The sequence below is a fragment of the Erythrolamprus reginae genome, chromosome 2, assembly GCF_031021105.1.
Source record: "Erythrolamprus reginae isolate rEryReg1 chromosome 2, rEryReg1.hap1, whole genome shotgun sequence".
In the NCBI taxonomy this organism is placed as follows: Eukaryota; Metazoa; Chordata; class Lepidosauria; order Squamata; family Dipsadidae; genus Erythrolamprus; species Erythrolamprus reginae.
The window spans coordinates 319,076,487-319,101,577 of record NC_091951.1 but is presented as its reverse complement, the minus strand read 5'-3'; the positions used below and the strand labels follow the sequence as shown (position 1 = coordinate 319,101,577).

Here is a 25,091-nt window from a genome sequence, read left to right as displayed (position 1 = left end):
CTCAGTGAAGCTTCTACACCCTGTAATGTTGTTCCCAGGAAATTTGAGGAAGCATCTACTTACTATACTATTATTTAGGCACCAGTTGAAAACTTGCCCTTTCAAGCCACAGTTTCAGTACTTTTTTATTAGTTCATCATTCCCCAACATGACTGTCATCTAGCTGTATTAACTTTATCTCCCAGATTTTTTGGTAATAGGTCATGCTGGCAGGGAAGTTATGTAACAGCAATTTTCAGTTGTTACATAAATCTGGATTGTACGAAGGTTAGGAAATTTGTATTTAGATTAATTGAAGGTTTGTTGCCAACCTTTGATTTTTCAAACTTCTGTCAGACCAGATATGTTGGAAAAGGGTGAGGGGAGGGAAGTACTGGTGTTTGACTTTTACTTTTCAAGTATAAATTCTTACAGATTATTAGGGTCAGTCTACCATTGTGTGGTTATTTATAAAATGTATATTGGACTACACCAAGGAATCTCCAAAGCTGGCTGGTGTGGTGGGGGAAAATCACATGTTTGTCATGCTTCCATTTTTATAAATATAAACTATAGTCTAATCTTACCAGCATGAATAGAACTGTGTGTGTGTGATAAACTTGATAAAAATAAATACACCAATGATTAAAACTTATAATATTATCTGTAAGTGTTACTTATTGAAGTGTTACGATTAAATTATAGATTATTATTGTCACAAAGTTGTTCAATGGAATGTTTTTGAAGGTAATTTTTTTAAGATTCACGAGTATTGTGCAACATTAACAGTTTTGCTTATTTATTTTTTGTCTCAATAGCAACTTTTTAACTGTCAGTCTCTATACAAGTTGAGTTTACCAGACAATGATTTAACGACATTGCCTGCATCCATAGCAAATCTCATTAACCTCAGGGAACTGGATGTCAGCAAAAATGGTGAGTTTTTCCTAATATTATCATAGACACTAAAGAACAAGGTCATAAAAATAGACATTTAGATTTCTGAATCTATGGAAATAACTTTGGGTTCAAAGGTGTAAAAGTGGGATAGTACAGGACATAATTTTTATTGAATCAATTGATTTTACCAAAACACTTTTCATCTTTCTTTTAGAAAGGAATATGCTTTGGCATGGGCCAACTGACATTAAAAGAAAGTAACCTGTATATTGCTTTCTTATACAAGCAGACTAAATTAGAAATTTGGAATTATGGATGGTGTATATATTTTAAATCATAATGACTGGAGAACTCTTATCTGCTTGCACAAGAAACATCTTTGTTTCTTGTTATTGCATAATATACTGTAACAAACACATTTTAGTGTTTGTTACAGTATGTTAGTCATTATACCAGCCTGACAAATTATCATTTTATGGACAAATCCACTTAGTTTTCTTGATATGCTGTTGTCATCTCCATTGATAACTTTGTGACACCTTTATGGTTTACTGGTGACCTTCCATCCAAGTACCAACCAGGTCTGTCCATGTTTAGCTTTGCAAGATCAGTAAAAAATGCTTAGATACTTCCACCTAACTGAACAAAAACAATATCAAATGCTGCCTTTATTGAGACATGCAAGAAGAAGGGGAGCATGTAGATGCAGAATGAAATTTTATAGGTAGTACACACCTAAGTTACAAACCCAAATTGACATTAATTATTGCTCAAATAAGTTACATTTGTTTAAAAGAAATATAGTGCTAGAATTGTGACTTGCAACAAATCATGCCAAATTGTGTTATTTTTTGCTTAAAATTTAAGCAGCAATGTTCTATTTTTCCTTTTCCCCCACTGGCAGTTGGTTGCATTCCGTGTTTATTTATTTATTTTAAAATCTTAAATGTGGTGTGTGTTGTTTCTTGTCTCTAAATACTTTTTATTTAATATTGTTCTATGTGTTAACAAATTATAACCCAAATCTGCTTTTAGTAGGGCCTTCCTAAGAAATGAAATTGCTGTATAAATATTTCTGATCTACTACTCCAATTGCTGATTCTTACAACAACAATAAAAAAAAAATCTGTTGTAATGTTATATGGTGGTCTTTCCTTTTGTTGCCCAAATTTTCAGTTTCATTTGAAAATGTCATAACTAGGTACACTATATTGACAACTAAACAAAATTTCATACTTTGTATGAAACAAAATATTTTAGTGTATACAATTCCAGTATAACCCTTTCCACAATTCTGAACTCTGAGGGGCATTAAAAAATTGATAACTTTTAAAACATTGATTTAGATAGCTCCTTTATCTAGACCGGGGGAGGTGTCAAACTGAAGGTCTGAGGGTCACATCTTCCCTATGAGGTGCTTAAATCTGGCCTAAGGGACTACCCTGGAAACAGTGAAGGATTGGCTGCAGTGCCCCTCAGCAAAAACTGAGTTTGGGGAGGCTGTTGGGTGAAAATGGGGCCCAGAGGGGCATTCACAGCACACACTCCAGGCTCCCTTTCCACTGACAGAGGGCTTCAGAAGGCTGTTTTGGCTGAAAACAGAGCTTGGGCGGGCTGTGCGCAGCCCCACCGGACTCATTTTCGCTGCCAAAGGGCTGCAGGAGACTGTTGCAGCCAAAAACGGGTCCTGGGGATTCAATTAAAATATGGATTTTAGGTTTCCATGTAGGAAAAATCTGAATGTACGATTATTGTTTTTACTAGGGACTTCAGATACATTGTTTCAAATGCCTTATTGCTATATTTAGTTTCAAATTTATTGTTGTGTACCATCTTAAATATAGAATGGAACAGATGAGTTGCCTTTTTAAAAAAAGATGTCTGCATTGTAACTAAGTGATAAATTCCATATTCAAAGTGTAATGTTTCTTGTTTCATGGTTCCTTAACTATACCACACTGAGCAAAAGCTTAAGGCAGATAGACAGAAAATCTATTTTTTATTCTTTTAAAATTGATACTGACAGAAAGGATGCTCACAAAGTATTCAGTTTGTCATGGAGAGGTAATGTTATTTCCAGAGGCTCACAGAAGAAAATAAATGCTGTTCCACAAAAACGGCTTCTAAGATTTTTGTGCCACTATTTGAAATGTGGTTAGGAATTAATTAATACATTTACATTGAACTATAGTAAGCAGTTTGATGCTTACTTTGGTTCCATTTTTCACTACCCTTTTATATTAGGTAATCAAATACAAAGTTTGTAGTTTACACTAAACAAATGCTTTTGCAGTTACATTTTTATTCCAAGAATGCTGTGCCTATTGTAATTTCAATAAAAATTTGAAATAAAAAATAAGTTCAAAAACTGCTGCTACAGTGAAAATGCACCTTCATAGTAGCAGTCAATATTACTACTCAGCTTTCTCTAATTTACAGAAAATTCATGATTGCACAATTGAAGAGAAGTAGTTGTGCAATACCATACACACACACAAAATAAAGAATTATGAAGAAAAGAAACAAACGTGCACATTATACATTTATAGACACACACATATATACTGTATATATCAATAAATAGAAGCCATGATTTGTTACAATCATTCATAATTAAGCTATATGAGTAAATTCTGCAGACAACTACACAATTTCAGCCATATATTTGTCTTTCCAATTATGACATGTGAGCTTTTTGGCTATAAATAAGGTACAGAAAATCAATTTTATTTGTTTAGATGTCAACTTCCATGTAATATCTTTATAACATAAATCCTAATTACTAATTTTCTGATTTTTTAAATGTTCTGATTCTACAGGTATACAGGAGTTTCCAGAAAATATCAAGAACTGTAAAGTTTTAGCAATTGTTGAGGCCAGTGTAAATCCTATTTCAAAGTAAGTTATGTTGTAACATTTAAAAAAAAACGTATTGCACAATGAGTATTACATTGTCTTCGGGTTAAGAATATGATCTTGTATTTGTTAAATTTATCTCTGCTTAAATTTATCTAGGCTTCCAGATGGATTTTCACAGTTGTTAAACCTAACACAATTATATCTGAATGACGCATTTCTGGAATTCTTACCAGCCAATTTTGGCAGGTAAGTTGTAAATAAGTTTAAAAAGGCAAGTCACTATTAGCTATGAAATGGGATTGAATGTTGAATCTTCCAAATACTTAAAAACAGTAGACCATGTTCTTGTACTAAAATGTCTTAATTCAGAACTATAGTAGATCTCAAGTCTCTCTGCACGTGGCGTTCATTAACTTTTAAATCTCTATTGCAAAACTTCTATAGAGAGAGGGGGATTGGACATTGATTTGAGGCTGTTTCTTGTAATCTAGAAATCATAAAATTCTAGGATGAGAATAAGTTGTGATCCCCATGATCTAATTTTAGACTTTATCTTGTGTACATAGGGGAGTCAGGCAACGATGCATGTCTGTTCAATTTGGAAATGAGCTCATTAGCAAAAAGAACTCCCAAATCCAAATTTTCTTTTGCCTAGAATGGCAGATAATGATTTCCACTTGTGCTTTATGCAGATAATGCAGCCGTTATCCCAGCCTGTCTTAGTATGCACTCAAAAACCTAGGATGCTACTTCAGTAAAAAACAACTTATATTAAACTTCCAGAAGATCAAAATAATGGTATCTGTTAAAACATTCACAAAGTTTTGTTGGATAATAAAAGGAAGGACATTCAGTAGGTCAGGGTTTTCAAAATTTTAGATATTGCCTTTTGGGGTCATAGAGGTTTAAAAAAGATCTTCTGCCATCCTAATATGCTTCTGTGCAAAGGTTGGAGAACGTACCCCCTCAATTATCAAATTATTCACAGCAAAATCCCTGGCTCAGCTGCTCTGTGGTTCCTAGCTAAACCCCTACCTAAATTATTCACAGATGCAAGCTTCACAAATCATGATTATAAAATCAATGTTCCAAACCCCAAAGCTGCATATCCAGTGTAATTTTGAGATAGAAACTGATCAAAAGATAATTGAGTTTAGAGCACGGTTAACCATATTTAACAACTGACTCCTGTCAGCCAAGGAATGTCAATTGGTGAGGCCCAAGAGGATTGACTCTTCTGCTATAGCGACCCCCCTCTAGAACAGGGATCTCCAACCTTGGCAACTCTAAACCTGGCGGACTTCAACTCCCAGAATTGAAGTTGAAGTCCTCCAGTTTTACAGTTGCCAAGATTGGAGACCCTTGCTCTAGAATAGCTTCTCTGATGATGCTCCTGCTGGCCTTGTGGAAGATTTTGCAGACCTATGTAGCCAGACCTGGGGTTCAGTGTGTATGAAGGGCCTCATTTCCTGGTTATGCTGACAGTAACTACTGTATTTTTGGGAATATAAGGCGCACCAAGATTTCAAAGAGGTAGGTAAGAAAAAAAGGTTTTGTCCTCCCTGGCCTCCAGGAGCACTCTGCAAGTTTCCCAAACCCTCTGTGCACCGTTTTTTGCAAAGAAATTATTCTGTTTTTCACCGATTTTTGCGAAAAGTGGGGCATATAACAAGTTTGGGAAGCCTGCAGAGTATTCCTGGGGGCTGGGGGAAAGCAAACACGCCCCAATTTTTGCAAAAAAATGGCACATTTTCCACCCTTTCTTTGCAAAAATGGGATGCGCAGAGGGTTTGGAAGGCTTGCAGAGTGCTCTTAGGACCTGGGGAAAAGCAAAAATGCCCCCATTTTTGACTGATTTTTTTTTTGTTGGAAAAATGGAGATGTTTTTGTCTTACCCCAGACCCCAGGAGCATTCTTCAGGCCTTCGAAACTCTCTGTGCACCCCATTTTTGTGATAAATGGGCCCATTTTTTACAAAAATGGGATGTGGGGCCGAGGCTTTAGGAGGCCAAAAATGGATATATTCAGTGTATAAGATGCACCGATATTTCCACCCTCTTTTAAGGCGCGGAAGGTGTGTCTCATCTTCCAAAAAATATGGTAATTATCTCATAGTTACTATATTTTATTTCTATTGTATTTTAATCATTTTTCTGATTGGTCATCCCCAACCAGAGTTACTGGTTTGAGAATATAAAGTAGATGAATGAATAAATGATTGCAGTTCTGTTTTAGACAAACATCCTAGAGCAGCGATGGTGAACCTTTTTTTCCTCGGGTGTCAAAAGAATGTGTGTGCGTGCTATCACGCCTGCGTGAGTGCCCACACCCATAATTCAATGTCTGGGGAGGGCAAAAACAGCATCTCCCACCCCTTGAAGGCCTCTTTCCAAACTTCTGGTGGGCCCAGTAGGCTTGTGTTTCACCCTCCCCAGGCTCCAAAGGCTTCCCTGGAGCCGGGAGAGATAAAAAAAGCCCTTCTCTATCCCCCCACAGGCTCTATGGAAACCAAAATAACTCTCCCAGAGCCTCTGTGTGAGCCGAAAGTCAATTGGCCAGCACACATATGCATGTTGGAGCTGAGCTAGGGCAACGGCTCACGTGCCAGCAGATGTGGCTCCGCGTGCCACCTATGGCACCGGTGCCATAGGTTTGCCATCACTGTCCTAGAGGATATTAAATAAAAGATAAAATGTAAACATTAGAAAAACATGCAGCATGGTTTGAAGGGCTGTACAGTATTTTAAATCAGTTTTTTGTTAGCTAATGCCACATATTTATGTTTTAATAGTTTAAACTTGCAAAATAAATTAAATCTCTGTTATAGTAATAGATTTATTTCATACTTCTCAAAAAGTAATTCATTGCATTTCTTTTATAGGTTAACTAAACTCCAGATTTTAGAACTTCGAGAAAACCAGTTAAAAATGTTGCCAAAGTAAGTATACTGTGGTATTTGAATATATTTTGGTATGAATTTATTTATTTTATTTATTTTATTTATTTATTGGATTTGTATGCCGCCCCTCTCCGGAGACTTGAATTACTTGAAATATAATGAAAATCAGAATTTTCAAATCAACTATAAATAGTTTTGATGTTCTAGGAACATTGTCTTGTTTGAGATTTGTTTCTGTTGGAATTACTATGTATTATTTCTTTTTCATCTATCTATGCAATTATTCATTTTGATTGTAATTACTGCACCCCTTAAAGCTGTACTCACATTGTCATTTTTTAATTTTTGCAAGCATTAGGACTGTAATATTTTTTATTTAGTTAAAAAAACAACAACCATATTTTAACAACAGCAATCCTCAGTTTACAACAGGGGCCAGAATTGCAGTGGCCAGGCTTGCAGTTGCAAAGTGTGATGTCACACAATCACATTGCTTAGCAGTAGCAATTCTAGCAGTATGATAAAATTGATGGGATATCCATTTTGTTGGGAAAAGTTGTACAGATGATTTGATTCCTTTTCTGGTGCTCAGGGTTGCTGCAGTTGTTTGTCCTCATCTAAATAGTGTGCTTACACAGTTTCTATTGTGGGAGGTTGGCTTTTTACTGGGTATACTTGGTTGGTGTTGCAGGATTTGGGATAGGCTTGTGTTTCTAATTCGCTATTCTAATTCTGCAATTGAAGGTGTCCAGGAAACCTAGTTGCTTTTTCTTTTTTCCTTTTGAATTTTATTTCTTTGAAAATGTGATTGATAGTTTTGTGTGTTTTGTCCAATTGGTCCTTTTTATTCTGACAAAAATGTCATAGTTTTGATTTTCAACTCCTTTTCCATCATTATATAACAGACTGTTCATTTGTCTTCAATTTATTTATTTTTATTTATCTGCATCCTGTCTTATTATTTTAACAAACACAGTAACTTTCCATGATTTAGCTTTGAGCATCTGTATATATAAATTAATTGTGCTCATTGACAGAGTTGCTGCAAATTGGAAGGCATATAAATTTTATAATTAATTATTACAATTAGATTAAAACACAGGAAACATATATACTAGTATTTAGAACAGTCATTTAATCTTAGTTATAAGATAATATGACTGTTTACTTCTTATGAACTCTGATCCAAATTGGTATGTTTTCTAGAATTGTTAATCGTGTAATGCTTATTTAAAATGTATCTGACCGAGTAGATGAAAAGAAGATATAATTGGAATTTCCCTTAAATCTAAGTACTTTTAATCCTTTCATTTCTGCAGAACCATGAACAGGCTGACTCAGTTGGAGAGGCTGGATCTGGGAAGTAATGAATTCACAGAAGTGGTAAGTTGCACTTAAGTAACAGTTTCGCTAAAAGATCATATCCTTAAATCTTTTAAACAATGTCAGATAAGAAATTGTCTCAAACGTTATCTTCTAAGCTAACTGTAGGGTTATGTCATTTTAAAGTCGAATGCTTTTTCTCCAAATTTTATTTGCTATTACTGTGGTGCTTTGGTGACACACTGAAAGTGTGCATTGAACTGACAATTCTCCTGTACGCTGCTTGGGTCCAAGCATGGGTTAACTTTTGTCTGATTGCCCATGGACTAAGTAAGATATATCTAGCCACACTTCCTCCTTAGCTCTACTGAGTGATTTGTTTTACTCAGTCTAGCCTAGAGGGACACAAAAACCTTTTCTCGTCTCAGCTAACTGACCAAGCAAACAGAAATTACCAATTTGACTTTTCTTCTGTTCAACATCTTATTTACTACAATTTGTTCCCTATTTTGGAGTGGGTGAGCGCAAGAAGTCTTCCTTCCCTCCCTGCAGCTTGAAATCATTGCTGAGTGGAGGACTGGTTAGTCGGCTCACCAACAAGAACTGCCTCTGTTCTTGATTTCTAGAGCAGCAACAGAAGTAATTGTCTGGGGCAAGGGAGCTTCTAATCTGAGGCCACCAACAGTACATGGTTATCCATCCTGGGATCTTACTCTGGTCTTACAAACTGTTACTGCTCCACTGTTTGAACCATTAAGAACTACCAGTCTCTGGTTCCTGACACTTAAGGTGCCTTTCCTGGTGGCCCCAGATAGAAGCTCCCCTCTAATCTGAGGCCACCTGTGCCAGGAGAATCTCAGAGCTGACTGTACTATCGGTTCGCTCCAATTTATGTATTTTCCATCCTAACAGGGTGGTTCTGAGATTGGACCATCCTTCATCCCGAAAGTCAATTCATAGGGCCCAAGAGATTATTTTACCTGACTTCTGCCCAAATCCTGTTCATCCTCAGTAGAAACAATGGCATGCCTTGGATGTCAAGAGGATTCTTCACAGGTATATTAAATGAACTGTGGCCTTTCGGAAGTCCCAATCCTTAATTTTCAACCAACATCAGTGGAAAAAAACATTTCACCTTCTACAGTTGGCCGCTGGCTGAAAGGGCTACTCCGGGGCACATAGCCACTCATTTGACAACAAGTGCTGCTACTACAGTGGCATTGACCATGCAAGCCTCTATTGAGGACATTTGCAGGGTAGTGACATGGACATCACCATCACCTTTTATTAGACACTACCGGCTGGATTCCTTTGCATCCACAGAGGCCTCATTCAGCAGGAGGTTGCTGCGGAGGCTTCACTTCACTTTGGGGGTCCTGGATCAGTCTTCTTCCCACCCTTGAGACATTAAGCTTGGGTATTATTTATTATTATTATTATTATTATTTATTAGATTTGTATGCCGCCTCTCTCCGTAGACTCGGGGCGGCTCACAACAGTAACAGTACAATATATAACAAATCTAATAATTAAAAAATCACTAAAAACCCCTTATTCAAAAGAAACATACACACAAACATACCATGCATAAACTGTATAGGCCCGGGGGAGATGTTTCAGTTCCCCCATGCCTGGCGGCAGAGGTGGGTTTTAAGAAGTTTACGAAAAGCAAGGAGGGTGGGGGCAGTTCTAATCTCCGGGGGAGTTGGTTCCAGAGGGTCGGGGCCGCCACAGAGAAGGCTCTTCCCCTGGGACCCGCCAGACGACATTGTTTAGTCGACGGGACCCGGAGAAGGCCAACTCTGTGGGACCTACTGGTCGCTGGGATTCATGCGGCAGAAGGCGGTCTCGGAGATATTCTGGCCCGATGCCATGAAGGACTTTATAGGTCATGACCAACACTTTGAATTGTGACCGGAAACTGATCGTATATCCTATCCTTGGACTTTCCAAGCAGCACACAGGAGAATGAACGTTGTCTTACCTGAACATTCCTTATATATGCACTGTGGGAGAGTCCAAACCCACTCTAGGGCTTCTCCTGGTCCAGGGTATGGACTTATTGGATTTTCCACATTTGGACTCCCTGCACATCTAAAACCTTCATAAAACAACTGACTCAGAGCTAAGAAGGTGGTGTGGACAGATATTTCAGTCCCTGGGCAATCATACGTTATTTCATGCTTGGACTCTCCCACAGCGCACATAGAAGAAACGTCCAGGTAAGACAACAACATTCATTCTAGTTTTATGTAATTCAATAAATGTAATAGTTGATAAAAATAAAGTTTTTGAACAGAGAGTAAAACATCTATGTATAAATGCATGAAATGAATTAGCAAAATTCTCAATATTTTTCTCTTAATATTGTATTTTCTGTTAAATACTCTGTTACAGAAAAATATCATAGTGTATTTTTTGTTTCTATCAGCCTGAAGTACTTGAACAATTAAGTGGGTTAAAAGAATTTTGGATGGATGATAACAAACTAACACTTGTTCCAGGGGTAATGTATATTTATTATTATTATATTTTATATTTATATTACAACTATGATCACAAATCAGTAGTAAGCTTAATGCCTAAGTGAGTAATTGTGTTCAAGAATGCTGGTCACCTTTCCTGAAAGAGATTCATGAAAAAAGTTCTCTTTACATTCAGCAAAATAAAATGCTGACAATGACAAGGACTAATTTTTCTGTGTCACGTAGCATATCACTTTTCTTGAATTCATTGGGGTGGGGAATTGGTTAAAAGTTTTAGTAGAAGTCCACAATGAAATATCTTTTTTTAGATTTGGAGTGTGTAAAACATTGATTACAAAGTATACATCCTAATTTGTAATAGAGCATAAATATGAACTGATGTCTTAGCAAATAAAAATTGCATTGGAATTAATTTGCATTACCTGTAGAGTAGGTATATTCATGTTTTAATTCACTAGCTTTGTATTTTATCGGTGTCTCTGTATTTTCAGTTTATGGGCAGTTTGAAGCACTTGACCTACTTGGATATTTCCAAAAACAATATTGAAACTCTTGAAGAAGGTATTTCAGGATGTGAAAGTTTACAAGACCTGCTATTATCTAGTAATGCACTTCAGCAGCTGCCAGAATCAATTGGTTTGTATTGTTATCTATAAATATATCATTACACCATGACAACATTTCGGCATTCTTTATTTAAACATAAATGTACTTTTGTAGCACATAAACAAAAAAGCATACCTTGTCTTTTTTTTCCTTTTAAAGAATAATTTTATATTGAAATTAACTTAAAAGTAATTCACCAGTGGAAACCATTACAGTGGCACTAATAAAAAGGAATATTTGTAGCTCAAGGGAATACAGAATATAGTATAGGTCTGTTATGGTTTTAGATATTGTTTGGTAGTAAGCAAAAGGACACTTGCAAATAATTGTTTCTCTTTTCCTGAATTGACATTATCTATGGCTGTCCTTTAATAATAAATAATAATAAATTAAAAGAAGTACCTTTTCTTTTGTAATAAAATTTGGTTTGATTTTGTTTGCAAAAATTAGGACTAGAATAATCTTGCTACTTAGGTTTACACAGGATTTTGTTGCGCATACAAAATGGAAGATGCCTTGAGAGATTGCTATTGCTTGCTTTTTCTACAGTAATGTAGATTATGTCATATGAATACTGTATGACTACCATTTTAATATTTCTTTTATAACAGGTTGTCTAAAGAAATTAACAGTTCTTAAAATTGATGAAAATCAATTAATGTACTTGCCAGATTCCATAGGAGGGTAGGTATTTCTACATCTTCTTTAACAAAGAACATGCTATATGTTCATTAAAGTATTAAATGAATACTTCCATTAAATCATTAAATATTCATTTTTAATGGTTCTTTAATGAATATATTAAATGGAATTGTTTATCTAATGCTTTTGAAATCTATTACTATTTGTATTTGTAAGCATCTTGAAGTTTATAATCCTGCATATCCAGTATATTCAGATTATTGTGGAGATCTATAGGGATTTGGGATATTAAGCTTTGTCTAAATCAGTAGCAATTCAAGTTTCATTTGGTATTGTTTATATTTTCTATACTTCAATTTTTCTTCTACTAACAAATAAAATCTCTGATTTTATTCATTGAAATTGGTTTAGGTTAACATCAATTGAAGAACTGGATTGCAGCTTCAATGAAATTGAAACTTTGCCTTCATCTATTGGGCAGCTCTCTAACATACGGACTTTTGCTGCAGATCATAATTTTTTAACACAGTTGCCACCAGAGGTATGCTTTTATTCATGGATCCAGTTGTTTGTCTTTATAAGCTTAGATTTGTTGAGATACTTTTTAAAATTAGTAGAATGTGGCTTTTTTTTGGACGTAAATTAGAAACAAATTTTAAAACTTTTGATTCTGAGAAAATTGATATAAAAATGCTCAAGTACAGATGGTACTCATTTGTCTAATGCAGTGTTTCCCAACCTTTTTTGAGCCGCGGCACATTATTCACATTTTCAAAATCCTGGGGAACATTGAGCGGGGGAGGGGGGGGCAAAAAAGTTTGGACAAAAAAACCTCTCTTCCTCCCCTTCGCTCTATTTCTCTCTCCCTCCCTCTTTCTCTCCCTTCCTCTCTCTCTCTCTCTCCATCCCTTTCTTTCTCCTTTCCTTCCTCTCTTTTGCTCTTTCTCTCTCCCTCCTTCCCCCCTATGCTGTCTCTTTCTTTCTTTCTTTCCTTTCTTTCTCTCATTCTGTCTCTCTTGCTATCTCTTTCTTTCTCTCTTCCTTCCTCTCTCTTTTGCTCTTTCTCTCTCCCTCCTTCCCCCCTCTTGCTTTCTCTTTCTTTCTTTCTTTCTTTCTCTTTCTCTCTCTCTCTCATTCTGTCTCTCTTGCTGTCTCTTTCTCTCTCTTTCTTTCTTTCTTTCTTCCTTCCTCTCTCTTTTGCTCTTTTTCTCTCCCTCCTTCCCCCCTCTTGCTGTCTCTTTCTTTCTTTCTTTCTCTCTCTCTCATTCTGTCTCTCTTTCTATTTCTTCCTTCCTTCCTTCCTTCCTTCCTTCCTTCCTTCCTTCCTTCCTTCCTTCCTTCCTTCCTTCCTTCCTTCCTTCCTTCCTTCCTCTCTCTTTTGCTGTTTCTCTCTTCCTCCTTCCCCCCTCTTGCTGTCTCTTTCTTTCTCTTCTCTCTCTCTCTCATTCTGTCTCTCTTGCTATCTCTTTCTCTCTCTTCCTTTCTTTATCTCGTTCTCTCTCTTCCTTTCTTCTCTGCGGAGGCCGGCAAAGCTTTTTCCGGGTAGGCTGGCTGGGGGATAGGGCGCGCGCACGCATGCACCCCCGACATTCCAAAGAACCTTCTCCGCCCTCCGCTGTGAGAAGGTTTTCTCTGAGCGCTCGCCGCCGTTGCAGCCACCACTGCGGGAGGAGCTGGAGAAAGGGGCAGATCGGGCGGGTGGGCGGGCGTCAGCGGCGAGAAGCCAGGGGCACGAGGGCAGCGGAGGCACTGGGGGTGGGGGCAGCCGCGGAGCCGGCCTCCGCACTTTCATTGCTCCCCACCCCAAACTCCAACACCCAGCTCCTTACGCGGAAGAATTAAGCTCTCCTTTTTCCTGCCTTCCTTCTTTGGGGCCCAGCAGGTTTGTGCCGGAAGCAGGAGCCGGGGGACAGCTGCGAGTGGGAGCTCCAGGTCTGAGGCACCGGCAGCGCCCCGCCCAGCTGGAGCTTCCCTAGGAGCTTCGCGGCACACCTGCCCATGTCTCGCGGCACACTAGTGTGCCGCGGCACACCGGTTGGGAAACGCTGGTCTAATGATTCACTGTGGCACAAATTCAAAAATAAGGATATAAATCTAACAAATAAAAACGAGATATGCTTAGGAGAGAGTAACTATTTTGTAATTGGACATGGAGAAGCTGGAGGAGGGGGCGGAAATACTTGTTAAAAACTTTTTAACCATCCTGGAGCATTCCGTGTATTCTGTGTAACAAAATGTGAAAAAATTGATGTTTATAAATTAAGGACTCAGCTTTTTAAAAAATAATAATAATAATAAAGACTTTATTTAAACAATTAAAACATACAAAATTGATAAACATACTTACAAACATACATTTAAATAAGTTATATTTTATATCAATTAAGTAGAAAAGAGATAGAGAGGGATACATAGAAAAGAGAGATAAAAAAGGTAAAGGAAAGAAAGAAAGAAGAATAGCCAACTGTTTCTGTTGGCTTTAGTGGTTGAGCGAACAGTTTATGAGTGTTTTATGTAATTAGCAAGTTCTTGACTTCCATAAATATAGTCATGGATTTAAAAAAAGTTTATTCAAGATGGTGTATGTATATGAGCACATGCAAAGGTGAAATATGTTAATATGTGGTTTCCCTTCTCAAGGACTCAGTTTTGATGACCATGAAGTACTCTCTCTAAATGGTCTACACCTTTTTTTGATGAAGCATTAAGATTTTTCTGTTATTAGAATGTACAGTGAATCCAAACTTGCTCTTCCACTAATGGAAAAACTTAGAGATAGAGTCTGTTTTCTGATCTCTCTTTTCAGAAACCATGTAGGTTTTTAGAGATAAAAATAAGCCTCTTGAATTGCACACAGAAGGACACAAGGCATGCCCATACTGCTGTATGCTTTTCTAATTAAATCTTACCAGTCATCTTCAAGGACAGCCCCATGCAGAATGCATTACAGTACGCCAGTTGTTGAATGATTATAGCATAGATTAATCTTCTTCATTATTATGTTTATTTATTTCAGATTGGAAGCTGGAAATATGTAACTGTTTTGTTTCTTCATTCTAATAAATTGGAGATTCTACCAGAGGAAATGGGTGATATGCAGAAATTAAAAGTGATAAATTTAAGTGATAATAGGTTTGTAACTTAAATTATTTTGCATGAATATTCTATTATTCACAATGAAGCTCTGGGTGGATTTAATCCACTTTGTCACATAGGATTGTTATAAGCATAAAATAATAACAACAATAACAACAACAATAACAACAACAATTATTGTTATTATTATTGTTGTTGTTATTATTATTATTATTATTATTATTATTATTATTATTATGTATTCAAATGGGGAATTATTGCTTCTTTGAATAAAAGTGAAATGAACGTGTAATATATTTTGATTTATCATTTTATAGTTTCTGTTGGTGGGAAAAGGTATGTCTAGGAAACATTAGAAAATGTGACTTAAGAATTTAAACAGGAATGGACACTGAGGAAAGAGGATAGTTTTCAAAAGAAACGTGCTTTGATTCCAGAAAAATTTGAATGTTGCAGGGGCTGCAGTTTTGTTGGCAAGATAAGGGTTGAAATTTCACACCAGGAAGATCCAAGTGACAAGTTGAAGACATTATGGTGGCTTCTCCTATATTTTTAACTCATTTATATTATTTAATGTTCCAGAGCAGTGTGTAAATGCCTACCTCTAAGACCCCTGTATTACCTGAACGTTGCTTCAGAATTTAGTCACAATCTAGCTGGGTAAAACTATCTGGAACTACTTAAAAATCTGAATTTACCACAAGAATAATTTATAAGCCCAATAATAATTAAAAAGAGAAATATACACAATTAAAATGGATAAGAATATGGAAAAAATGACCATTGTATTGCTGTATTTTATTAATAAACAATTATTACTGTTTTTGATTTGCTTATTAGCTAAACAAACATCTTGCTTTTTATTCACAGATTGAAATATTTACCTTATAGTATTTTGCAACTGCAACATTTGACTGCTTTGTGGTTATCAGATAATCAGGTAAACGGTATTTGCATTTCATAATGTAGTATTTATATTTTCCTTTGAAACAGAGTATGCTTTAAAAATAGCACTTAAACTGAAAATACATTGTGAAATTGCTTCATAATATTGGCTTGTACATTTAATATTTTTATTATAAGGTGTTTTATTATATATGTTGCTATGCTTCTGATGGGAAAAATATTTCATTGTTACTTTGTCCAGAAATGAAAAGAAAGAATTGTCATCAAGAGGATTTTAGATAATCAAAAAACTCTCAGAGCAGTTATTACTCAGTTTCTTATGAAATATCTTCTCTTCCTTGTCCATAAAAGTACAGTTGAAAATACTTGGGCTAGATAATACTTGGGCGAGGTACACCCATAACAGCTCTTGTGGCTGCATTCTGGACTATTTGCAGTCTCCGAACACTTTTCAAGGGTAGCCCCATGTTTCCCCAATCGCATGCATTATTTGCTTTTACATTGATTCCTATGGGAAAATTTTTACATTGATTCCTATGGGAAAAATTGCTTCTTCTTACAAACTTTTCTACTTAAGAACCTGGTCAGGGAATGAATTAAGTTCGTAAGCAGAGGTACCACTGTAGTTATCTATCTTAGATATTCTTTTGCTATCAGCGTGACATTTGCTTTGTGTCCAAATATTTACCAATGACTTATTCCAAATCGTGGCTTATCTCTCAGTATGAAGTGGCAGAGCAAATATTAAGTTTTAAATTAAATTTTGGAGCTGTATACAGTTCTGTCTTTTATCAGTATACCTTCAGAACTGAGATAGGATTCTGTGGAGTCAGGCAAGTTGAATCATTCAAGTAGATCTTGTTGCTTTTTCCCACAGATTTTTGCTCTTTCAAGATCTGTAGAGTAGAGGCATCTATTAATTCAGAGCAAATTTTGAACATATTTAATGGCCTCATAGAACCATGCTTAATGTTTAACAGAAAGTTATATAAATAATTAGATGAAAAAGAAAATAAATGGTAGTAGTTTAACCTGCACAATCTATACATGCATTCATAGATGTTCTTTTCTTTCATTCACAGTCTAAACCTCTCATTCCACTTCAAAAAGAAGTTGATCCAGATACACAGGAAACTGTTGTTACTAATTATATGTTCCCACAGCAACCAAGGTCTGAAGATGGTAAGAATTATATTTATTGATTATTATACCAAATGCTACTTGGAATTAAAAATGCTTATATTGGATTTGTTTGCCTGACCTTAGAAATGCAAAACAGCTGCAAAAGCCTTAAACATGTTTCATTGGAGAAACAAGTATTAACAATATTTAAATTCTGTAGCTCTCATCAGTATAATATTGATATAATGACCATTAGGATTCTGAAAGAATTTTAGGTTTTGGCAAATTACAGACTTGTGAGGCAGCATTTAAACAACTTCTGTTTTATAGTTACACTATAACTTTACAGCACTTGATAAATGAATGTCTATGTTCTGGCCATACTCTGAGCATTGAGTAAAGAATAAATTGGAAGTTATGGCTCAGATAAAATGAATAGTTCACATCACATCTACTCTCATATAAAAGGGGGGAAAACATGGTACAAGTCAAAACTGCATATAGTCCTTGTGAAATGATTGGGAGCTGCCTGAAGTTTTGCCTTCTGAAATAAATTAGGAATAAAACCACATTATCTATTTTATAAATTACTTCATGCTTTATCAAGTCTTTATAATTGGGATGAGGAGATGAATAGATTCATTGTGCATAATTTCTTTCATTACTTTTTATAAACATGGATAATTGTAGCCCCTAGGACAGTACAATATCTGGTCCAAATTATAAATTAACAAATTAGGGGGAAAAAGAGGTTGTTTCCTCAGCAGTCTTTCAATTGTAGAGAACACTGAAATTGTAATACTTAGAGCAGTTAGTAAAGGTAGTCCTCAACTTACCCTGATAATGGAGCAGGCTAATTATGTCAAAAGTCACAGCAGTCATAAAGCGGGCCCTCACATAACTGATTTTATGACCTTTCTTTGTGAAGGTTGTTAAGCAAACACCATATGTATAAAGTGACTGCAGCAGTTGTTAAATGACCACCAGGTCATTAACAAATTTACTGTTAACTTCGACATCTTTGCTGAAAATCAGAACTAAATGCCATTTTTTAAAGCAAAAATATCATGAATTGGGGGTCATATGACCTCAGGATGCTGCAAACAACCATAAATGTGGGTGAGTTGCCAAGTGCCCAAAATGTAGTCACGTGACTGCATGGGGGTGGAAGCAGAACTGGGTTGTAAGTACCTTTTGGGCGTATGTGTGGAAGTTCTGGTGTAACTTTGATCACCAAGTAACTGATCATGTTGAAGACTGATGGTATAAACATTTTTTAAAAAGCAAAATTATAAGTTATCGCCATCAGCTTTCAAATCTAAATATTTTCATTTTATTTCAATAAAATGTCAGTGTTCCAATAAATACCCCCAATAAAATAAGGCTCCAAAGTTAGAAGTTCCCTAAAGTTCAAATTTATTAGAGATGCCATGTTGGCAACATCTCTGAAAACCTGAATCTGAAAGCTTCCAGGTTTTCTCCACCCAAACGAAAGTTCAAGTCCCTGCCCAGCACCCATGTGTTCATCATACGATACGATCAGGTATCATCCAAACTGAAGATGCCTCCCTGGCACTTCCTCTCAGGTGCCTGGCTCAATGGCCTTGACTTTCTGGAAAGAATGTTATTTAAACTATTAGACTACTAGATTACCTCGGAGAGAGGCGGCATACAAGTCTAAATAATAATAATAATAATAATAATAATAATAATAATAATAATAATAATAATAATAATAATAATAATAATAATAATACAACAACAACAATAATAATTTTTTAAAAATCACCGAATTCTGAAGCATAACACACCAGACAATGTGATCGTGGAGAAAAAGAAAGTATGGATCATCGACATCGCAATCCCAGGAGACAGCAGAATTGAGGAGAAGCAGCTAGAGAAATCAGTGAAATACGAAGATCTAAAAATCGAGCTGCAACGACTCTGGCATAAGCCAGTGAAAGTGGTCCCAGTGGTACTTGGCACGCTCGGCGCAGTACCAAAGGATCTCAGCAGACATCTGAAAACGATCGGAATTGACAAAATCTCCATCTGTCAATTGCAAAAGGCCACTTTACTGGGATCGGCAAACATAATTCGCTGCTACATCACGCAGTCCTAGGTGCTTGGGAAGCGCCCGACTGGTGATGAAATACAAAATCCAGCATAGTGATCTTGTTTGCTGCGTTGTACTGACATAATAATAATAATAATAATAATAATAATAATAATAATAATAATAATAATAATAAAAAAAACACCTACTCCATATAATCTTTCCTCCCATTTTCCAACAGTAGAAAATGTGGCAGGCCTGAATACAAAAAGACGGATGCTGAAGAATAGGTTCTTCAGCAAACAGCCGTTTTAAGCTTTCAAATGCTTTTTGACAGTTCATTGTCCATGGGCTTCGTAGGCCATGACTTCATGGGGGAGGAGCCTCTCTTTGGCAGAGCCAATTCTGCAAAGGCTGATTTGCCAATAGAAGTTAGTGAACCCAAGGAAGCTCTGCAGTTGTTTCCAGCTGTGAGGGACTTGCCTCTTAAGTATGTCTCACACTTTCCCGGGATCCATTTCTTTGCTTCGGTTTGACACTAGGTAGCCCAAGTAGTCAAGAGAAGTCTTATGAATTCACACTTGGACAGCTTTGCCTACAGCTGAATACAAAGAGGGTAAAAGATGCCTTCCAGGCTGGACATAAAGTTCATCACATCTTGAGCATCTCTTTTGCCTGGTAGTAATGGAAATGGAAGCTTCATTCATTTCAAATTGGAGCTTGAGTTTAGCTATTTATAGTGTATTCAGTATGTTTTGTTACAGAGGTTTTTAAGAAATACTACCTGCTGTTATGCGAATTACTTTATTTTCTCTAACTTACATTTATATTTTTATTCAGTTATGTTCATATCTGATAATGAGAGTTTCAATCCTTCACTGTGGGAGGAGCAAAGGAAGCAGCGTGCTCAGGTGGCTTTTGAATGTGATGAAGATAAAGATGAAAGAGAGGCACCGCCTAGAGTATGTATTTGCTTTATTCTGTTATCCTGCCGTTAGCTTTATCCTTTACAGATGAACCACAAGCTGCTTTGGATGTAATAGAGGTAGATAATGTCATGCATATCCTATTTAATATGATGGGGTGGGCTGATAATCTCAGGGAGAGGTGGTCCTACAGATAACCTACTCTGGTGGCCTGTAGAGCTTTAAAGGTGATAACCAGCACCTTAAATTGCACCTGGAAGAAAACCTGAGGCCTGTGCACCTTGCATATCAAGCATGCAACATGAGCAAATTGAGAGGTGGTTGCCAACACTTCCAGATGGCCTTCAAAGGCAAACCCAAATATAGCACATTACAGTAGTCCAGAGGGAAAGTGACCAAGATATAAGAGCTATTACGGGTATCCCTTATTTAATGATCATTCAAAGTTATGTCCGCTTCAGAAAGTGTGTTTTACAGCCTTTACAGCCTATTAAGTACTTTTGACTGTCAGAAAATGCCTCCCATCCTAAATGCATTTTGGGTGCTTGGCAACTAGTTCATATTTATTACTAGTTGCAGTGTCCTGTAGACATATGTCTGCAATTTCTGGCAGAAAACAGCAAAAAAGTTCCATTGTATATGCTGGATTTCCTTAACAACTGCCAGGGTTCCAAGTAATAGATCCATATCAAGCAAAACTCCAAGGCAGGTAGATTCCTCAAAGAATAGCTTTATTGGAAATATCATATTGGCACACATCTGGTGAAAACTGACTCTGAATACTCCCACAGTTTTCACCCAATTAAAAGTAAAATGTTGTCACTCTCTCAAAACAACCAGTCACATGGTCCAATCACGGTGCGGTCTGGTTGTTGGGTGCTTTCACTCTGCCTTTATGCAACCAAGTGTGAAAATGTCCTTGGTTCCCAAGAGAAAGTATTTTGTTTTGGCTACAGAATCCCAACTATCTCAACTCGCCCCTCCCTAGCCCTCAACTCCAATGTAGCAACACTGAAGCTGTCAAAAATGGCTTTGGTCAGGTCAGCTTCAGGGTTTCCAACAACTACCTGATTTGCTTAATGGCTGGTGACTTAACTTACGACTCTGTAAAAATGGTTATAAAATACAGTCAGGTCACATGGTGATCCACTTAACAAATCCCCTGATTTACAGACAAACTTCTGTACCCTTTGTGTGATAATAAATTGAGGACTATCTGCACTTACTGTATTGATCAGAATGTGGAACACAATTTGCTGCAATTTATAACTGGTTAATTTTTAAAAATGATACATTTTCTACAGGAGGGTAATTTGAAGAGGTATCCAACACCTTACCCTGATGAACTGAAGAATATGGTCAAAACTGTTCAAACAATAGTACACAGATTAAAAGATGAAGAAAACACAGAAGAAACTAATAAAGAAGCAAAGCAAGAAAGCCAACAAGTTTCAGTAAAGGATATAGGAGTAAAGGTTAGATTCAGTGTTATGCTTGAAATTGTCTAACTTTTCACTACATGTGTTTCACAATTTTGGTTAGCAGACTGGCCCATTCATTTAACATTACAGCTAATAGATAACAATCAAGATAAAGAATAAAATATTATTATTATTATTATTATTATTATTATTATTATTATGATTATTATTATTATTATTATTATTATTATTATTATTATTTAGATTTGTATGCCGCCCCTCTCCAGAGACTCGGAGCGGCTTACAACAAAAACAACAATGTGACAAATCCAATTAAAAGATATCTAAAAACCCATTATTAAAACCATGCAACACAATCATACCGTACATAAATAATATAAGCCCAGGTGTAGTTTCATTTCCCTATGCCTGCCGCACGAATCCCAGCGACTGATAAGGTCCCACAGAGTTGGCATTCTCCGGGTCCCGTCGACTAAACAATGTCGTTTGGCGGGCCCCAGGGGAAGAGCCTTCTCTGTGGCGGCCCCAGCCCTCTGGAACCAACTCCCCCCGGAGATTAGAACTGCCCCCACCCTCCCTGTCTTTCGTAAACTACTCAAGACTCACTTATACCGCCAGGCATAGGGGAGTTGAGACACCTTTCCCCCAGGCTTTTTATACTTTATTTTATGTTTGGTATGAATGTGCTGTTTGGTTTTTTTAAAAAAAAAAAATGATAGGGTTTTATATGTTTTTTAATATTAGATTTGTTCCACTACTATATTGTTTTTATTACTGTTGTGAGCCGCCCCGAGTCTTCGGAGAGGGGCGGATACAAATCTAATTAATAATAATAATAATAATAATAATAATAATAATAATAATAATAAGTGGGTCTTCAATAGCTTACGAAAGGCAAGGAGGGTGGGGGAAGTTCTGATCTCTGGGGGGAGTTGATTCCAGAGGGCCGGGGCCGCCACAGAGAAGGCTCTTCCCCTGGGACCCGCCAGATGACATTGTTTAGTCGACGGGACCCAGAGAAGGCCAACTCTGTGGGACCTTAGCGGTCACTGGGATTCGTGTGGCAGAAGACGGTTCCGAAGGTATTCTGGTCTGATGCCATGTAGGGCTAATAATCCATGTAGGGCTAATAATCTGATAAAGAATCACATCATTTAAAAATCTAAAAAAAATCTTCAGAAACTGCCTCAAAGGGATAAAACTCAGCACAATTAAGAACATATAAAGATTACATGACAATAGTGTTTAAAATCTGGTAGCAAAATGGGTTCCAAAGTCTTGGTGCTATGAACAAAAAAGCCCTTTTGTCAGTTACAAGCAGAAAAGTGGTCAGGTCAGCTCTTGTCTAGAAGAGATAAAACTGGTAGATTTTCTACAGATGGATATCACACTGATTTGAGCAGAGTCTTGGACTTCCAACTACTAGTCTGGAATGAGGGTAATTGATACGTAGGGCTTAGCTACTGTCAAAAAAAAAGGTAATTTACATTTTTGATCCTTGAAATATAATCCAAAGCATTCTTGAATGTAATTTAATTTTTGGTCCATTCAACCACTTCGTTAATGCCCTGTTATAAAAGAAATTACTCTCATTTGCAGAAATACGTTGGCTTAAAGCCATATATCTGAAAAACAAATTCAGAATACTGCATCGTAGTATTGATTGGGGCAAATAAACATGTTTGCTATAAGCATTTTTGGGAGAAGTGCAGAAAGCAAAATATATATATAATATGTTATAAAAAAAGAAAAAAAACCCAATCCTGCATAGAACTATATTGTTTTCTCATTTTATTGCTAAAAGGGATTTTTTTTCTTTATTTTAACTATGTATTAATAAATAGCACCTTTTTTTACATGTATAGTTGAGTTTATAATGGGCTGGTAGGAAAGTGTGAGAACTAGTGCAGGTAGACTTTAGATTTTATGACTTTATATTACTTTTATTTATACTATAATGCATTTTCATTTCATTTGTTTGAACATGCAACGAGTCCCACTTTATTTGTGACCAATTCTGCTAATTCTGTTGAGTGACATCCCACATTTCTGTGAGTGAAACCCAACTCACTCATAGGAGTGTGGGACCTCACTCAACAAAATTAGCAGAATTGGTCACAAATAAAGTGTTGCATGTTCAAAAAATGAAATGAAAAATGCATTATAGTATAAATTATTTTTCAATCCTCATTTTTATTACTGAAATGCAGCAAGATATTTTGCAGACTGGAGTCAGTAATACTTTACAACTGCTAAATTTGTCTGATATAGATAGATAGATAGATAGATAGATAGATAGATAGATAGATAGATAGATAGATAGATAGATAGATAGATAGATAGAATTTTTTATTGGCCAAGTGTGATTGGACACACAAGGAATTTGTCTTGGTGCATATGCTCTCAACGTACATAAAATAAAATATACATTTGTCAAGAATCATGTGGTACAACACTTAATGATTGTCATAGGGGTCAAATAAGCAATGAAGAAGCAATATTAATAAAAATCTTAGGATATACGCAACAAGTTACAGTCATACAGTCAACATGGGAGGAAATGGGTGAAAGGAATGATGAGAAAAACTAGTAGAATAGAAGTGCAGATTTAGTAGAAGGTCTGACAGTGTTGAGGGAATTATATGTTTAGTAGAGTGATGGTGTTCTTGTGTCTAGTTGTCTTGGTGTGCAGTGCTCTGTAGCGACGTTTTGAGGGTAGGAGTTGAAACAATTTGTGTCCAGGATGCGAGGGGTCAGTAAATATTTTACCCGCCCTCTTTTTGACTCGTGCAATATACAGGTCCTCAATGGAAGGCAGGTTGGCAGCAATTGTTTTTTCTGCAATTCTGATTATCCTCTGAAGTCTGTGTCAGTCCTGTTGGGTTGCAGCACCAAACCAGACAGTTATAGAGGTGCAGATGACAGACTCAATGATTCCTCTGTAGAACTGAATCAGCAGCTCCTTGGGCAGTTTGAGCTTCCTGAGCTGGCGCAGAAAGAACATTCTTTGTTGTGCTTTTTTGATGATATCAAAATCAGAATCTGAGGATGTGGAGGGATTTTGATTATTGTCCCTTTATAATGTCTGCACATTATCTTTAGTATAATTAAGAGGCCTCATCCAATGGGAATCTCTTGTCTTACTGCATTAAATATTTAGACTTCAGAAATTACTCCGGTGAAAAACAAAATGGAAAATGAGCAGAATGTTATGGGAAACTGTGTGCAGAAACCTAATGAATCAGATGATGATAACAGTACCAGAAACTCACAGATGAACAATCAAGTTAAAATCACAGAAAATGTGAAGCCAATTGTTAACCATGAAGATACTCTGGAGGTATTTAATATATTTCTATGTCTTATTCTCTGTTATCATCGCATTAAATTTTGATAAAACATGAATATATAATTTTCAATTTTTTTAAAAAAATCTAAAACAATAACCAAACTCCCACGCATACTTTGAACAGTAATTGTACACATGAATCCTAAAAATAGAATAATCCTATACAAAACTATCATGCATTTGAGTATGTATGCATAGGATTGCTCTGTTAGTTACCAATGTCAAACTTTTTATTGAATACTAAATTTAAATAAATGATAATAATAATTACCTATTTTGTTACCTGGTAACAAATTTAGGTAATGATTATTCTCATTTATTTAAATTTGTTACCTGGTAACATTTCCAAAATATATTTTTATTATTTTTGTGCAACTAAAATATGACTATTGCTGCTATTGATTTTATTTTATTTTGTCCTAGCTTTATAACGATGTGAGAATTGGTATTAGAAAAATTTCAGTCAGCATGATTAAAAGAAGTCGGGTATAATAAATGTT

The 25,091-nt window shown here is 36.2% G+C and overlaps 1 protein-coding gene across 2 annotated transcripts in view; it reads left to right on the top strand.

Moving 5' to 3' along the window:
* Positions 1–25,091, top strand: part of ERBIN (erbb2 interacting protein) — a 99,895-nt gene that overhangs the window by 36,478 nt on the left and 38,326 nt on the right. For both annotated transcript variants that reach the window (XM_070743269.1, XM_070743268.1), the window contains exons 4-18: positions 798–915; positions 3,699–3,777; positions 3,895–3,984; positions 6,620–6,676; positions 7,957–8,020; positions 10,392–10,466; positions 10,938–11,082; positions 11,664–11,736; positions 12,106–12,235; positions 14,711–14,826; positions 15,661–15,730; positions 16,779–16,878; positions 19,715–19,836; positions 21,105–21,275; positions 24,403–24,582. In XM_070743269.1, the coding sequence (XP_070599370.1) occupies positions 798–915; positions 3,699–3,777; positions 3,895–3,984; positions 6,620–6,676; positions 7,957–8,020; positions 10,392–10,466; positions 10,938–11,082; positions 11,664–11,736; positions 12,106–12,235; positions 14,711–14,826; positions 15,661–15,730; positions 16,779–16,878; positions 19,715–19,836; positions 21,105–21,275; positions 24,403–24,582 (1,590 nt within the window). The remainder of the gene's footprint in view (positions 1–797; positions 916–3,698; positions 3,778–3,894; positions 3,985–6,619; positions 6,677–7,956; positions 8,021–10,391; positions 10,467–10,937; positions 11,083–11,663; positions 11,737–12,105; positions 12,236–14,710; positions 14,827–15,660; positions 15,731–16,778; positions 16,879–19,714; positions 19,837–21,104; positions 21,276–24,402; positions 24,583–25,091) is intronic.